This window comes from Theobroma cacao, chromosome 1, assembly GCF_053813885.1.
Source record: "Theobroma cacao isolate CCN51 chromosome 1, ASM5381388v1, whole genome shotgun sequence".
NCBI classification, from domain to species: domain Eukaryota; kingdom Viridiplantae; phylum Streptophyta; class Magnoliopsida; order Malvales; family Malvaceae; genus Theobroma; species Theobroma cacao.
In genome coordinates this window covers 40955422-40969878 of record NC_142639.1, presented here as the reverse complement: position 1 = coordinate 40969878, position 14457 = coordinate 40955422, and the positions used below count along the sequence as shown (strand labels likewise).

At 37.5% G+C, this 14457-nt stretch overlaps 2 protein-coding genes across 2 annotated transcripts; one reads left to right on the top strand and one right to left on the bottom strand.

Moving 5' to 3' along the window:
- Window positions 1-747: 747 nt before the first annotated feature.
- LOC18614340 (PLATZ transcription factor family protein) lies at window positions 748-2739 on the bottom strand. The gene is made up of 5 exons (XM_007052057.3): window positions 2447-2739; window positions 2168-2344; window positions 1978-2052; window positions 1436-1576; window positions 748-1306 (listed from the first exon to the last, which is right to left on the bottom strand). Exons 1-5 carry the CDS (start codon window positions 2447-2449, stop codon window positions 977-979), a joined length of 726 nt encoding a protein of 241 aa, XP_007052119.1. The 5' UTR covers window positions 2450-2739; the 3' UTR covers window positions 748-976.
- A 7904-nt stretch (window positions 2740-10643) lies between these two features.
- Window positions 10644-12876, top strand: LOC18614337 (DUF641 family protein (DUF641)). Its single transcript, XM_007052054.3, has one exon. The coding sequence runs from the start codon at window positions 10874-10876 to the stop codon at window positions 12293-12295; it is 1422 nt and encodes a 473-aa protein (XP_007052116.3). The 5' UTR covers window positions 10644-10873; the 3' UTR covers window positions 12296-12876.
- The last annotated feature ends 1581 nt before the right edge of the window (window positions 12877-14457 follow it).

The following is a 14457-nucleotide window of genomic DNA, read 5'->3' as shown; positions in this document are numbered from 1 at the left end:
AGAACACAAAAGAAAAGCTTTGACGCAGCCGAAATGACCACAGAACCAAAAAGCCAAAAGTGTCTAAGCTGGCTGATACTATTACACTGTAAAAGCTAACATTTTCCTGGAAAAATTATGAAAAGAAGCCACTTTTGGTTCTGATTTTTCAATATACCCAATAATTAAAAGGGAGAGAATCAAGGTAAAAACTTGGTGTTCTCTTCTCTGTTTAAGCAGAACTGTCAAGGAGAGTGGTGTACACGTATCTCAAAGTAGCATAATTTTAAACATATAAGTACAAAGATATCCCCTAACTAAAGTATATTATTAGTCACTAAATTAATGTCACAAGTTCCAACCAAGATTGAAATGCAAAATCAGAATTAGACTAGTCAAGACTCAAAAAGAGTTTTCTTTTTCTCAAATGAAGAGAGCCATTGGGGGAAGGGAAAACAGTAAATAATTGTATGGACATTGGCTTATTTGCCTTCCAATTTTGTCCCTATCCTGTCCAGGGAAAATGAAAAGCAAAGGAAGCAAAGAAACAGAAAGAGACACTTCTGGGATTTCCAATTGCAATCACTCCATCAAGATTGGTCATCAATCATTCAATTATATGGAAATTGATTAACTTTCATTCTCCAATTCAAGCTCAGACACTCAAACAGGATTTTGCCACAGTGCTAAAATAAAATTGTAAAGCATATATACAGATAATTGGGAATATAAATATTATATATAACCCCATAGAAGAAAAAGAGGGGATAATGCAATAATACAGCACTTTCTGTCAGTATTACTCACTATAACTATATAAAAAGGGAAAAAAATTGAGGATGAATAATTTGCAATGGGAGAGGAGAGTGTTTACATAAACAAAATTGGGAGATGTTTTCATCCCTAAATTGTCTGGAATGAGAATATAAAATACCAACAATGCCCCAATCTCCCTGACCTCTCTCTCTCTCTCTCTCTCTTCCCTAGGACAACCAATTCAATACAGTGGAGCCCGGTGTGGAGTTTTCTTTCTCCGGTTTATCAAACTTCCCGAAACTTCGGACGCTGGAGGACATGTCGGACGACATACAGTCAAGCTACTCCTCTTCTTTTTCACAATCTCTGTCGTGGCAGTGCAAGCAACTGCCCTGCACCACACTTCACCGTATCCACCAGACCCGGAAGACGTCTTGGTCGAACCAGACGGCTCAAGGACGGAGTCAGGTGTCACCAGCCCATCATCCAGACCCGCCTCAGGTAAAGGCAAAAAATTGCACTCAAACAGGAACTTGGAAAGCCCATCTTCTGTTCTTAACAGATAATTGATCTGCTACACATGGTGAAATGATTGAGAAATAGTGAGGAAGCAGACGTGCAAAAGTGGACAAGAAAAGAGTGGGAGACGGTGGTTTTGGAGTTATGGGAATAAAAAGGAGGAAAAAAAAAAAGAAGGCACCTTGCAGGAGAGAGAGCAAAAGAGATAAGGGTCTTGCAGGCTTCTGTCGCAGGTGCTGCAGAAGTTGCCGGAGCCTCTGAACTGCCTTGTCTGTGGCCTTTGGTTTATAAAAATCACTTTTGCACTGTTTGTTATGTATGACTAATGAAAGAGAAAGGGAAGTGAGTATCATTGAAGAATAACAAAATAGTTTGCAGAGTATGGAGTATGGGGGACTCCTTTCAGAATTCAGACAATGCTTATCTCAGCTCTTTTTATTGAACAGTGTTATATTATCTGGTGGTTAAATGGACAGTAGATAATTGAAACAAGCCAAAAAAAATTACTTTACATAATTTGAATTTCAAGCAAGGACCTTGTTTGTCGTTTGGAAGAAATGCACACAGTTCATAAATATCCAGGGTTAATTAAATTAGCCCAAAAAAGTGCTTTTCCGAAGAAAAGCACAGGGAATTAATTCAAACATGCTTTTCAAATGTCTATTCTTTTCCTCCAAAGTTGTTTGTTTCAAGTTGAATCAAGGAGCAAGAATTATGACTTACTTGGACAAAAGAACAGTCCATTAGTTTTGTTGCATCATCCAACCTTATAACATCGTGATAGACATACCTTCTTATCTGAAACATGACAAAGAAAGTCAAAACTTGAAATCATGCATCATCAAGAATTGGAAAGAAAAAGTAACGGATTTTGAGATGCTGTAAGGTGAATTTTGAAGAGGGTGGGGGGAACCTGTAAGAGCCTGTGAGAGCTGTGAGGAGACAAGCAGTGAGGGCATATACTGATGCAACAGTCCAAGCAATAGATATTCTTCTCGTTTTTCTTGGCGTCTTCGTGAATTATACAAGCATTGAAGAATTTCTCAGTAAGAAGAACTTGAAGCCAGCGAGGTTGATGTGAAGAAAACAACTGGAAACCAAAGACAGCGTAATTCAATTAGCTTTCACAGGTAACAAGAGAGAGAGAGAGCAAAGAAGAAAAAGTTTAAAATGAGAAAAAGGAAACACTTACCATGGTTTTCTTGTTTGAATTCTGAAGAGAGAGATTGGTCAGGACTTATGAGGATAGTGGTGGACTAACCATTATTGCAGAGAGAGGAGAGGAGAGTGCAAGAAAAGAGAAACGGCGCCTGGCGACTGCTACTTGGGCTGGTATTACTGTTACCAATGAAAAAACAGGAGAGAGACTGAGAGAGAAAGCAAGGGAAAGAGAGTGAGAGGTTGGCCTCATTTAAAGAGGTGCTCTGTCTTTCTTGTGTATTTGTACGTCATTGTAGGCTACTATAGTGTAAAGCAGGATTTCAAAGAAATGGATAGTTTAACAACAGGGCTTGGAAAACGGGGAGGCCAGGACTAAAAAGCAAAGGGTTGGAAATTAAAAGGAAAGAAAGTAATAGAATAGTGATGAAAAACTCAACTCAAAGATCAAAACTTTCTTCTTCTATTGCTGTTTACTAGGAGCCCATGTCCCGAAAACCCTAAAACCCTAACCATTTGGTTCTTAGTGAATGGTTTTGGGTTACTGCCATTCTCTCTCTCTGTCTCTCCCCCCTGTGCTAAGTGCAAAATGACAAGACCAGAAACAGTGACTTTTCTCAGTTCTCGGTGGAAAACGGTAAAAGAAAAGTGGCAAGTGGCATTGGGGATTAGAAAGTGACCAATTTTTTTTATGGAATTACAGTTCTATACATGAATCTTTTTCAGGATTATGTCCAAAATCCTGCTCATGCTCAGCTGTTGCACAGCTTTTACTATGTGGATGAATACAGTAGTCTTGGATAACTCCATGGCTTCTACATCATCACCATGATCCCATTCAATTTCCTGGTCTTTGCTCAATTATTGAAGGAAGCTTATACAATGGAATGATGCCAACTAGCTTGAAATTTTCTGTGGTCAAATATAAGGTCTACACATTGTTGAGATAGGAGGGAAGTTAGGCTCAATTGGGTGTTCTGATTCCCGTAGACTACAAGAAATCAGCCGAAATTCACTGTTTTGAATACTGTCCACAAATCTAAAAAAGAGAACATCACTATTTCACCAACATTAATAAATACATTTCCCACACTTTAATCCTGGAATTAGCTCAAAGGAATACTAATGACAATGATTATGATGGCATAGATCATAAAGAAAGAATTTTTGTCTGAGTCACATGCGTCGAATCCAGCAATCCATAGTGGTGGTTTACTGGTTTTCATTCCATAAATCACTCTATTAATGGGTAAAATGGACCCAAACCCTCCCCCCTCTCCAATTACTTGCAATAAATAAGATTCACGAGATAGCTGTCATTGTTAACAAGACTGGGGGTGTTTCAAGTAATTTCATGGCACCAGAAAAGAAAGTAAGCCAGAGTAAAACATTGCAGACAAAGAGGGGTTTGGAGATGGCATCAAAACCGTACGCATTGCCAACAGCAGCAGCAGCAGCAGCAGCAGCAGCAGCAGCAGCACTGAGCAAAGCAGCGCCAACCCCAAAACCAAACCCACACCCACCCCTTATCATCAGCCATCGACAGTGGAATCATGTCCAAAGGTTACTTCTCCTGATCGTTTTTGCTGCGTGAATTTACTAAAGCATGCTCTATATTTTTTTTGCCAGGCTAATTAGCTTACATTGGTACGTTAGTAGCCTTTGAGGTTTGAGCTAATGTTATTGAACACTATTATTCACGCGTGTTCGATCTCATCTTCCTTCTATCACTTCTCGATACCTAATCAAATAAAGAATCATAACATTCTCACCAAACCCATATTATCTTCTTCAGTACTTGTTGGCTAAAACTTACAAAAGACTTGATAAAAGCCGTATTTTTTCTGGGAATGATTTCCCATTTTCCTTGGATTCAGCATGTTAATGTGTTTCTACATACCACGCTTAACTTCTGCCAGTGAAAAAAAGGTGGAAGGGTCTTTTCTTTTAATGGTGAAATTAAAAGAGATATTGAAAGTAATGAATATCTTCAACTAAAAAGGTGTACCCAAGCTGACTAAGCTAAAAATCAGCTAAGGATTGCTAACAGGCTACTTTTTCTTTGAATCTGTTAGTAAGCTTTAAACTTTTGTATGGGCTATGGCTTTGCTAGTTGCTAGCCTGCCTTTGGACAGTTCAAAGGTTGGCTAACATCGATAACATTAACAAGCTACTCAATCACTGACCCATCATTTATAAATTTACAAAGTAAAATATACCCTCATTTTACCTGCTTAATTTCTGGTAATAGGCTAAAAGAAAACAGCACAGGGGAAAAAAAGTAGTGAAGCCCTGCTTAATTTGAAGTAGTTAAAGAAAAGTACGTATAGCAAAAGTTATGACGTTAGACCAAGGCTATAGTAGCTGAGTTATAGGCTAAAAGTTAAAGGCTGGTTTCACCGTTTTACATATACAAATCAAGGGAAAGAGGAAGCAAAATATTCGATGACAAGGACTCGCAAAGTTCAAGAAATTAGAAAGACAAGTCTGAAGTTTTTTCGTGTGCCTGAAAGTTTGGGGATTTACAGTAAAAATTCACACATAAAAGTTGAAAAAAAAAAGGGGGAAGAAAAAATTGGTTTGTATGTGAACTAAGTTTCCAAAGGAAAATTGCACAGGACGACATCGGTGGAATTAAGAGCGATCCAGCCAGGCAAAACAGAAAAGTAAGAATTAAATGAGAAAGCATGGACATCAGTAAAGACAAAACTTGTAAGATAACACGATAGCGAAGTTTCACGATCAGGTATGATTATGTGAATGCTCCTCAGCTTCAGGATTTAACTTACTTTCTCTCATTGATCGATGAATGACAAAACAAAAAAAAAAAATCAATTCCCCAATCCCTTCATGTGTTTGATGTTATCTTAAAACATTCAAAAATCCTCGTGTGTCACCTTCTGGACAAACTCATGTACTACAAATAAACAATGGAAACCTCCACACACCCTTCTCAGGAAAACGAAAATCCTGATTGGGGCTGGAATAATCATTAAACAAAGGGGAAACATGGGTTCCAGGATTAGCACAGTAACTATTGAAGGGGACAAATGCAAGGTGGAAAAGTCCAAAACCCCTGAAAGTGTTTTTCGGATCAGTCGGTCATCAGTTAGCTAATTAAGAGAAGAGATTTGCTCAAACAATATGTTCAAAAGGCCCAGGCTAGATATAGGGAAACAGCTCCAATCAATAAAGAAGGATATCGAGATCTTTGACTTGGAAATTGGAACCTAAAGAATATCTTATTGTAGAAAATATCCCAAAGAATGTAGTGATCAAAAGTTGGTTTAATTCCTGAGCGTTGATATGATTTTCTTATAGCGTTCTAATAAACTACTTCCAAGGTCAATAAGTCCTTGGACCACACAAAACTTTCGAGATCCATGTTCTCCGGAAGCTCCATAATCTTCTCCTGTTTTCGTTGTTTCCTCTTGAACTTCCTCCGTTCGGTCTTCAATCTCCTCGCAACGACTTTCTTTTCTGCATGGTACAGTGCCCGTGACATCTCCGCGAAGTTGTAAAGAGCCTTGTTCTCACCAGGCGGGAGGATAACGGGATGGGATTCTGCTTCCATGATTACCTCTTTCGCAACGACTTTCTTTTCTGCATGGTACAGTGTCCGTGACATCTCCGCGAAGTCGTAAAGAGCCTTGTTCTCGCCTGGCGGAACAATAACGGGATGGGATTCTGCTTCCATAATTACCTCTTTCACGGTGTGGTTTATTGATCCTGAACAGCTCTCGTTTCTGTCCATCAGAATGTTTGCGTTGCGGGAGCCCGATTGGGTCTCATCACTTTCAGTTCCTTGTTCAGCGACGAAGCTGCTTGTTATCTCCTTTCAGGGATTTAAAGAGTTTATCCATGTCTAAGCATACTTGGAGCAGGAACCTTAGCTTCCGTGGAAAGGAAGGAAAATTAGCTTCGAGCAGGGTGTGGGGGTGGAGCCGTGGAGGTAATGGCCTCGGAGATTTATTATATTTGTATAGAACGGTAGTAGCTTTGGGCAAACGGGCCTGCCCAATTTTCAACTCAGGGTTGTCGCCTCGTGGGTTAATATCATATGTTGTATAAGTCCAAGTTCCTTGGAGGTGCTCCAATCCAAGTTGAAAACATACTTCCAACGATGAATTTTAGCCCACACCAACTGGTCCGTAAATCAGAAAAGGCCATGTGCTAATTCCACACCAATTTGGGTTTCAAATAGCCCAGAGCATTGAATTGCAAATTGGGGCCACAGATAATGAAAAACCCAAACCAAATCGCCCACAACGTACATTTCGGGAATTAATACAAAATCGAGAGATGATTTTGGCAGATATGCTCTTAAATTTCATGATACTTCTACTCTATTTCTTAACACGAACACTTCTGTCATCCACTTATAAGAAAAGGGAAAAGAAAGCTTACCTCAAAATGTTTCCTTTAGAGGGCATGTTCTTTTAGTTTGCATCAAAACTTTAGGATTAAGATATGGTCTTTTGACAAAATAATATAGTACTCCGACTATCTAGCTGGCAGGTCAGTGCGCAAACAATTAGAGGGACACCATGATTACTTCGACAAGATTAACGAAATCTCTGTCACATGTGGTAGATTACGATGAATCGTGATAAATTATTCCCTTATTGTCTGTTACAGCTCTTTAAGTTCAAAGCATGCTGATTGATGAAGCTCAGCAGAGAAAATTCTAACGTTGCAGCTGCCACATCGAGTTCAAAACATTTGTACACGAAATCGAATGACCTCAACCCTGCATAACTTCAAGATAAAGCATCAGAGGTTTTGTATATTTAGTTCAATAAAAGAATTCCAACTTTCCATGTTGATTCGATGAAGAAAATCAAATATAATGAAATATTTTCTTCTATTGTGCAGGTTTTTGAGAAGTTTAGATTCCATTTTAAAGCTTCAGCAATTTCATGACGGTTGCCCCAAACCAAATTCATATGACTTTAGTTGGTTAATGAAGGGAAAAGTCCTGCCGTGGCCTAAAGGTGCATGCCAGTGCTTTGCCATTACCAACAATCCAATCATGAAAAATTAGTCCCCATGGTCCCCCTTGTTTCATGGTTTTGGCCAGGCTTTAGCATTTGTCTTTACTTTAAACTGTCAAAAACCCTTCAGCAAATCCATCTATTGGCTACAGCTGATTCAGACAGCACTCAAGTCTGAATCCCGTGTTTAATGGGAACATAGTTGATCTTAATTTGTATATTGTTTGTGGATAAGTGAAAACCTATAATTGGAGAATATAGTCATTAATTAACTATCTTTATTGCAATAAACAAAGTTGACTGAAATAAGATCTTAGAAAATACATAGAGTATGACATAAAATTCTTGCTTTAGGAAAACAAAAGAATTCTTAAGATGCCAATAGAAAGGGATTTAGCTGTGCCTTGCTGCTAATCAAGATGCTGTCGTCCTCTTTTGACTGTTATTTTCTCCATGGACTTAAAGAGTAATTCAACCAATGGGCTCACTCTTTGACTTCATGCATCAAACCCTAACCTACTCCCCAATCATGGCGCAAATTTTCCACCAAACATATAGTCCTTTCTTTCTAGTCAACCGTTTACTTTAAGGAAATCCCAGCATAACTTCTAAAAGGCTTTTCTGGATGTTTCTTGCTAGAGTTACACAGCAAGTACCAACTATCGGGAGATTCTCTTGCACCATGTCTGCACTAATAGAAAGAGTTGTTCAAACTTCATTGGTTTTCCTTTTCTCACATTGTGTATGTCTGCACTAATAGAAAGAGTTGTTCAAACTTCATTGTTTTTCCTTTTCTCACATTGTGTAAAGTGTAAGCCACTGCTTAAACTGTGTAGCCAATGTACATGAGTCTCATCTTGAGCTAGCATTTGCATTGGGTTGATCTCTTCATATTTAATTTCCAGTTCTTTGATTGTCCCTGGAACGAAATGTACACCATTTAAAACAATCTTCTGGGTATGATTTGGGTCATTGATATTAGTTTGTGAAGAACGTTCAAGATCCACCCCGGGACCTCAGCCTGGAATGAGGTGAGCCACTACAAAGTGTCGGTTAAAAGCATCACAGGGACTTTCAAAAGGTACATAAAGGCTGAAGCTAGCATGATAACCCTCCCAAAATAAGCATGCACAGTGTCGGAACTCGGAAGCTTGAAAGACATGTAAAGCAACTTTGAACCAATGATTGGGGCTCAACAACAAGAATAAAAATCCTTTGTTTTTATTTGATGTACTACTGCATTGTCTCTTTCCATAACTTTGTATTATGAATTCAATTTTATTTATCAACAAAAAATTTTAATCTTAAATCCTTAAATTTTATACTCTACACCATAAATTATAAACTCTAAATCGTACTATAAAAAGTTTAAGAGATTACTGACACTAAATTATGAAACGAATATCAAGCAAGACGTCAAACAAGATAGATGATTTCTATTTCATTAACAAAGCATCGATATTTATCAAATACTTAAATCTTAAACCTTAAAAAACTCTAAATCTTAAATTCTAAATTTTAGTATAAAAATTTAGAAAATTTCCAAACATAAAATTATAAAAATAAAAAATAAAAGGTCTAGTAAGATAGATGATTTCAACATTTATTGGACCCATGGAACCAGATACCATTAGGCATTTACAAAGAGAAATACACTTTTGGTATTGCTTTTGATTATATCAGAAGTAGCAGAAAAGCAATTTTGTCTGATAACTCTGTAAATTAATGCGTAGTTGCAAAGCTGGATAAGCATTGAATTTTGGGGTTGACGAAGAGAGAGAGAGTAAAGTTTGTGTTGGGTGCTTGTGTTTTGATGTCATGTTGATGTAATGACAACTGTCCTGAACCAGGGGCCATATCATCGATGGAGTTCGGTCTTCTTCCCATTTTCATATTCATGTATATATTTGACTGCAAAATTAAACAAAAAGTTGAATTAAAGATTTCCCAAAGTACATGAATTGCCTACTCTTTTGTTAGACAATCAATGACGAATTGATAATTTACCTACCACTAGGAGACCTGTTCCCACCCTAAAAGGCTTAACTAACTCATATGTGATTTGATAAATAAAGCTCATTAATCTTCTTTTTTTTTTTTTAATTTTCTAACTGTTGTTGGTAGTGATTGAAACTTGTACTCATTAATTTTGGAGCAATTAGCTAGATTCCTACAAGTGGATTGGAGCTATCAAACCCTTGAGAAGAAAACAACAAATCAAATTGTTTGTTGCTGCATGCAATTACACTGATAGAGGAGTTACCCCTCACCACTTTTTCCATTTTGGTTGTATTTGTAATTTATTTGCTTTTTTTTTTTAATTAAGAGGCTTTGTTTTATACGAATTAATATAAAATACTTATTCTTATCATATCTAGTTGTATAATTATTCAATTATAAATTATTACTAACGGTTAAGACGATGAACATAAAATCTTGCGTACGAACAATTGAATTGAATATTTAGTTCAATAATAATCATATCATATGTATTTTTATTTTTAAAAAAAATTCAAGATAATGATTTTATGGAAGATCCATTGCCAATGAACTAGAATAAGGTGAGAAGCATCTGCTTGATTTTTTCAAAAATTAATCCAAATGATTCAACTTTATGATTATGCTATGATACACAATAAAAAAAAAAAAAACTTATTGAAATGTGCATTGTCTGCTTCTATAAATTCAAACCTCTCTCTCTTTTACTAATTGTGGAATTTTGTTACATTTTTTCTATACGAATTCATAACACTCTCATTCCAAATCAATCAAGTCACCTTACTTATTCTACTAATCAAAGTTTTTAACTTGATATCGAAATCATGTCTAAATTAATTCTGATATCATTTTATCATGAAATCATTATTCTCTTCTTTTCAGATTAATCTATTATAAAGTTATAATAATAATGTACATCACACACTTTTGTCAGATCAAGATTTCTCCCTTACCTATCTGTTTGATATGAGATTTGGTAACAGTTGACTTCCTTGAGTCAACCTTCCAATCCCAAGCCAAAATGAGAAAAATCAGAGAGGAAAGATGAGCAAAAAGTAAGACAGACGAAGAAACCAGATCGATCCGTCACGTAGAAAAAGGCATACTCTACTGTGATCCTAGCCTTGCTCCTTCTTACCGTTACCCGAAATTCCTAAAATCAAAAAAAGTCAGCAGAACTAGGGGCTTAGAAATCATTAAAAAAAGAAAAAGAAAAAGAGAGCTAAAAACTAAAAACTAAAAAGAGGAAGGAAAACAGGGTGAAAACGAGGAGGAAAGTTCCAGCAAGCCAAACCCACATACCTTCCTTCCACGGCATCCAAAGCACAACACCAAAAGCAAAGCAGCACTCCACCTCTGTCCTCAGCAAAAACAAACAATTCTTTCCCTACCAGAGAGAGCAACAGAACAGAGAGACAAACGGAAAACTAGAAACAAAACCTTTCCCTTTTTCCATTTCTAGTGCAGAAATGGACGGCTATCCAGCTCCAACAACGCCGAAAACCCCACAAATCTCAGAAATGTTTCAAAAATTCGCCTTGGCTTTCAAGACCAAAACTTTCGAGTTCTTCGCCGACGACGACGACAACAACAAGAACCCTTCCGACTCCGACGGATTTTCCCTCCTCGACTCCAACGAAGACTTCATCACCGACCAAAAGGTCGTCGTCATCAAGCCCGACCCACCTCCGAATTCCTCTTCCTCCATCAATAACAGTTTCCAGAAGAGAACCATCGACACCCAGATAGCCGACTCTTTGATTTCTTCTGTTTTTGCTGCAGTTTCTTCGTTTGAAGCTTCCTATCTTCAGTTACAAACTTCGCACGTTCCGTTCGTGGAGGAAAGTGTGAAAGCAGCTGATAGAGCTTTGGTTTCTCATCTCCGAAGGTTGTCTGATTTGAAGTACTTTTATAGGGAAATTCGAAAGAATCCCAATTTTGAAGCTGGGTTATCTCTTGGGTCTTGCTTGGAAGCTCAAGTGCAAGAGAATCAAAGCAAGTTGAGAGCTTTGGAAACGGTCTCAAACCGGTTACAAGAAGAGATTGATGAAAAAGACAATGACGTTTCATCTTTGAGGAAGAAATTAGCTGAGATTCAATGGGCCAACACGAAATTATCCAAAAAATTGTCTGGTAATTTGAATTCAGCTTGTGATGTTCTGTTAACTGTTAGGGTTTTTTATGCTGTTTTGCATGATGCTTGTAGAGCAACCCATAAGTTTAGTAAGATTTTGATTGGTTTGATGAGAAAAGCTGGGTGGGATCTTCATTTGGTGGCGGATTCGGTTTATCCTGATATTGATTATGCTAAGGAAGGACACAATAGATTTGCTTTTTTGTCATATGTTTGTTTGGGGATGTTTCGGGGTTTTGATTTGGAAGGGTTTGGTTTGAACGAAAATGAACCTCTGTGTAATGGCAATAATGCTACTTGTTCATTGAAACAATTGCTCGAGCATGTATCTAGCAATCCCATGGAGTTGCTGAGTAGGAACCAAAACTGTGAATACTCAAGATTTTGTGGGAAGAAGTATCAAGATCTTATTCATCCCACCATGGAGTCATCGATATTTAGCAATTTGGATCAAAATGAAGTTGTGCTGAGTTCATGGAGGTCATTGAGCATATTCTATGAGTCATTTGTTAACATGGCTAGTTCAATATGGACACTTCATAAGCTGGCCTTTTCGTTTGATCCTGTGGTTGAGATATTTCAAGTTGAAAGAGGAGTTGATTTCTCAATTATATACATGGAAGATGTCACCAAGAGATATAACTTGCCAGGCGAAACTAGGGTGAAAGTGGGGTTCACAGTGGTTCCTGGATTTAAAATCGGAAGGACTGTGATTCAGTCTCAGGTCTATTTAAGTGGGTCGAAATGTACAGGGTAATTGCTCAAATATTGCACCATGTAGAGAACTAAGTTATAATAATACTTCTCTTTGTAAAAGGGAGTTTGGAGCAAAGGTTTTTTTTGGTTGAAATCTTTGGCTGCAATCTGTGATAGGCTGGGAGTGTAGATAAACTATAATGACATTATGACACCGGAATCCTAAAGATGAAAGTTGCAATTTTATTGGCTGCCTTGATTTATTGTCCTTGAGAAGATAGATACCTATCATGTAAACACCTAAAGAAATGCTAACTCTGTTTCTGCATTTTGCACTGGGCTCTCTCGGGAGTGACTGTGGACTGTGGTATGGCAGCTTCTTGGCTATCTTCTGATACTTAACTACATCTCCAGGTTGCGAATTCCTTTTCTTACAATTCTCTTGTGAGTCCAATGTAGAAATGACTGTAAAGCGTTCTCTCCCCCTTCTTTTCTTTTCCTTTAAGCTTTGTGAGATCTTCTGACACAAGAAAAATACTACCCCAAATGTGTATCCACATAGTTGTTACTTATACAGTTTGACTTTGTATTATTCCACCTTTTTAGGTTGTGTCTTTGATTAAAGCAAATATGTTGAGCAAACCTCTATTGCTATTTTAATGTGGTTGAGTTTTTAATGGCTTTAGGTTGGCATGGATTACCCACTTAGATCATATCTTCTGGGTGCTTACAGGGACTCTTTCATTGCTTTCTTGAGTCAATTGAATCTGGAGCCGTCATCTATGCATTTATTCATATTGATGGATAACATTTTTGCCCTAGGCATTTTTTTTTTGTTTCATTTTCTACCCCTCCTCAATGTATGCTATGTGAGTGTTCTGTGGACATCTTATACTCTAAACTCCCTTGCATTTTAAAAAGAAATGTGGTGAAAAACCAGCTAAGAGAACTATTGTTCTGCAATCAATATGGCATGATTCTTTATTTCTTGTCTCAGTTATTTACCTTTCTTTGATCTGATGTGATGTCTCAGACAAAATAATCTTCTTATGTTCTTTTAATGTTATATTATCCAATTAGACTTATAATCTGAGCACTTGTTCTCTAAAAGAAATGTGTTTGAACTTCAATTTTGCAATAAAATAATGTTGTTTGTGTTTCTCTAATTTACTATTTTATCTATGGTGCTAAGTCTTTGGATTTACAGTAGAAAGAATACCAGTATCAGTTGCCCCAATACATACGAGTAACTCTGGGTTTGCCGATATTTCCTTGCCTCTCAGTGTGCAACTGTTGGTTTTACTCTCTGCAAATAACTTGTATCTACCAATTGCTTCTTATTCTTTCTCTGTTCACATACACCTGCCTAAGAATGGGGCCAATCCCTTCAAATGACAAAATGAGTCATTGCGAAATTTCATGATGAATGTGCCTACCATATTCACCCTTTTTGCCCCCTTAATTTAGCTGAAAGTTGCAACTACATGAGTGTGAGTCCTTATTTGTTTTCACTTCACCGGTCTGGAGCTCTGGATCACCTCACCAACCAGTTAATCAGAAGTTTGAAAGCAATGAACTGTAAAGGGTTACTTGTTGCATACCTTTTGATTTATACTTTTGAAATATACCCTGCTCATTAGCGTTTCCCTTTTCTCCACAAGTTTCTTGCACGTCATGATTTAATGCTTTTTGTCCTGATCTCATTGTTGGATTCCTTTGGCCTCCCAAGTCCTTTCGTTCTGCTTATGATATCTTAGCTACTTCGCTCAAACTGAGATCCTGTCCAGTACTTTTGTCTTGGTATTATTGTACCTGCATGGCTTTGTGTTTCAACTGTCTATTATTGCTCTCTTTGACCATGGTGTCATGCCAAGTTCCTCCCTCTCAGCAAAAACCTCATTTTGCGAGGATGACACAATGTTCTGTTACTTAAATCATTGATGATTGATTCTAATCCTATGGTAGGAACCTGCATCTGTATGTTTGGATTTATGGTCATTTTGATATACCTTTTATAACCATGCTGTCAGATAGAACTCCAGTGGACCATAATTCACTTAAATATTTGAGTTCTCATTGTTTTGACTTATCATGGAAGATAATCCCAGTTTAGGATTCTCAATGTCATTTGCCTTTATGCTTTTGTCTGGTTGTGTTGTCTCTGTGTCTGGGCTTCTTTGCTCTAGGTTTGAAGTTCTCTGTGCAACTTGGTAACCAACAAGC

What these genes read in the sequence shown, in the direction of transcription:
- LOC18614340 (XM_007052057.3), bottom strand. An exon ending in GCTCTCACAGGCTCTTACAG is followed by an intron (nt 2,053 to 2,167) that starts GTTCCCCCCACC and finishes GTCATGTTTCAG; the next exon opens with ATAAGAAGGTATGTCTATCA. An exon ending in TTTGCTCTCTCTCCTGCAAG is followed by an intron (nt 1,307 to 1,435) that starts GTGCCTTCTTTT and finishes CATGTGTAGCAG; the next exon opens with ATCAATTATCTGTTAAGAAC.
- LOC18614337 (XM_007052054.3), top strand. Translation starts at nt 10,874, where the DNA reads ATGGACGGCTATCCAGCTCCAACAACGCCGAAAACCCCACAAATCTCA.